A 2,752-nucleotide genomic window follows, 5' to 3' on the forward strand; every position below is an offset into this window, starting at 1 on the left:
TAGCATTCTTCTTTAAAAGCCTTTCTCTTATAATTCATCTAATTTAAACAAGTCTTAATAGGTTTAAAGCAATACCTTTTGTCCAAAATTACAAGGCTGAATATTAAATAAGTATAAATTGACAATAAACTTTTATTGTACTAATGATGTTTTGAATTTTTCTTCAATTGTGGTTCAACCTTTTACAGTTTAAAAACAAAGTAACTTTTAAGCAGGAAGTCTTCTCTGTAATTATTATGCCACAATAAAAGCAATGACATTTAATTATAGCATTGCTAAGACAATAAGACTAAGAGAAATACTAGAATCTGAATGTAATATTTCTTGATATACCACTGCCTGGCTTTTAATTGGCTAAAAAGCTATTACACCTAAAAGGAAAATTATACATATAGAAATGAGTATGTGAGTAAAAAGATAATTCATGTTTAATACAGTAGGTATTTTAGCCTCTCTGAGTTGGGTTTCTGCTGCTTATGGATGCAGATATTACAAGCAATATAGGTGTGAAAAATCATAAGAGACTTTTTAAAAATTTCAAGAAATTTCAAAACTCTGACTTTTGCAGTTAAAATCCACCTGTCTTCTAGGAGGAGATGACTTTGTATCCCCTGCAAATTGCTGGATTGATTCTTGGATTCCTTGGAATGGTCGGGACTATTGCTACAACTCTACTGCCTCAATGGAGAGTGTCTGCCTTCATTGGCAGCAACATTGTGATATTTGAAAGGATCTGGGAAGGACTTTGGATGAACTGTATCCAACAAGCACATATTAGGTGGCAGTGCAAATATTATAGCTCTCTTTTGGCTCTCCCACCTGACTTGGAGGCAGCTCGGGCACTGATGTGTGTGGCAAGTGCTTTGTCCTTGATTGCCCTGCTTCTTGGCATTTTTAGCACAAAGCAAGCCCGCTGTACTAGCTCTAATGAACAAGTCAAGGCTTATCTCCTGGGAGCATCTGGAGTCCTTTTTATTCTGACAGGTATCATCATTCTTATTCCTGTAAGCTGGACAGCCAATCTCATCATCAAGGACTTTTATAATCCAGCTATTCATGTAGGACAGAAACGAGAGCTGGGTGCTGCACTCTTTCTTGGCTGGACAAGTTCAGCAGTTCTCCTTATTGGAGGAGCTCTTCTCTGTACTGTTTGTTTCTGCAAAAGAAGAATCAGGAGGCACAGATATTCATCACCAAGACACCGAGTGCAGTACAAACCTCAGCATCAAAATATGATGGCAAGTAATACTTCTACCAGTTATGTCTAGCATCTACTAGCTCAAAATATGGACTTAGGGGAAGGAGCTGCTTATCTCCTTCTTGAAACTGTATAAATGGAAATAAGGAGAATATTGTCTATAAGTGTTTATAAACTGTAGCAGAACCCACAAAGAACTGTGCTCTGCTACCATAGTTTAAAAAGGAAATTTTGTGTGCAGTTAATTATTTTTAAATTTGCTTTTTATTGAACCTGAGTCATCTTCACCTCTACTTCTGCTTCTGCCTAAAATGCTAATGGGCATGTTGAACTAATATTTTTTGTCTTATGATACAAAATCTCATTCTATGAAAAGTTTTAAAACCCTTTAAGAAACTGTTTCTTTACAAAAATCAGCAATTTTGGAAAGAAATAAAAAATGTTCTTACTGGTAGTTGAATGAATAAATAATGTACAAATCAATGGGGAAACAACAACTTGAAAAAGAGCGTTTTAAGTATATATTTGTTTGGCTTTAGAGATACTAAAAAAGACACCATTCAAATTTGAGACCAAATGTTTTGATATCCTGTGATCTTCTGAGAGTAAATAGAAGAATATATATTGCCTGAGGAAAAGAATAAGAATTTAGAATATTAACACTAATTTTCATTTACATTAGAAAATAAATCCAAGTGAGATAGTTGTTCTTTGAGTGTTGAGAGTACTAGTTTTTACTTTCTGGTTGTACTGTTTAGTCCCTTGTCAAATTAGGAACATGAAATGAAGTAGAGACCTCAGGTAGCAATTCATTGAGGCAATAATTAAGGCCAAAGTAAATATTGCCCTCCTTAAACATAAAGAGAAATGAAGCAAAATCATTTTGGCTTCATGGGAACTATTTGGACTGTTTTTTCATTTCTTTATTTTGCAGGTGTATTTCTATAGAATAAGGAGATAGGGAAAATTGTCCATTGATTTTCATTTGCTACTATTTCATCCTCTATGTTAAAGAAATGAATATTTTAAAATTCATCTTCAGATATTCAAGTTTAGGAAGCACAAAGAATTGTAGTCAGTTTATGGAGTTCCCAGTGAAAGAACCAAGTATTTAGTTGGCTAAATATTTCTTGAATATCTGCTGTGTGAAAGGTATTATAATGAAGAGTTAAATACATGAGTGACTTGAACAAGCTCACTCATGATACAAATTGGTGCACATGGTCCCATGTTAGAATGCCTTTACAAGGATTGTCAAAAAGTCAGTGGCATCTCAACATCAATGGCATCAGGTCCTGATGATCTTTGGCTTTATCTCTTCAGTTCTCAAGAGTATTCAGGAAGGTAATTATTTAATTAGCTTTACATTTAAATACAATATCATAAACATTTATTTTATCCAAATGAACATGCATATACAAAAGTAACATCAACAATGAGATAAAAATAAAATCTAAAAAAGCACTTAATGATCTATACTAAAACTCCCAAGTTCTCTTTCCATTCAGACTAAATTCAGAATACTCCCCAACTACCCAATTATATGACCTAATA

The 2,752-nt window shown here is 33.7% G+C and overlaps 1 protein-coding gene across 1 annotated transcript; it reads left to right on the forward strand.

Moving 5' to 3' along the window:
* Positions 1–423: 423 nt before the first annotated feature.
* CLDN17 (claudin 17) lies at positions 424–1,905 on the forward strand. The gene has a single exon (XM_074297345.1). It carries the CDS (start codon positions 597–599, stop codon positions 1,266–1,268), a length of 672 nt encoding a protein of 223 aa, XP_074153446.1. The 5' UTR covers positions 424–596; the 3' UTR covers positions 1,269–1,905.
* The last annotated feature ends 847 nt before the right edge of the window (positions 1,906–2,752 follow it).

This window comes from Sminthopsis crassicaudata, chromosome 3, assembly GCF_048593235.1.
Source record: "Sminthopsis crassicaudata isolate SCR6 chromosome 3, ASM4859323v1, whole genome shotgun sequence".
NCBI classification, from domain to species: domain Eukaryota; kingdom Metazoa; phylum Chordata; class Mammalia; order Dasyuromorphia; family Dasyuridae; genus Sminthopsis; species Sminthopsis crassicaudata.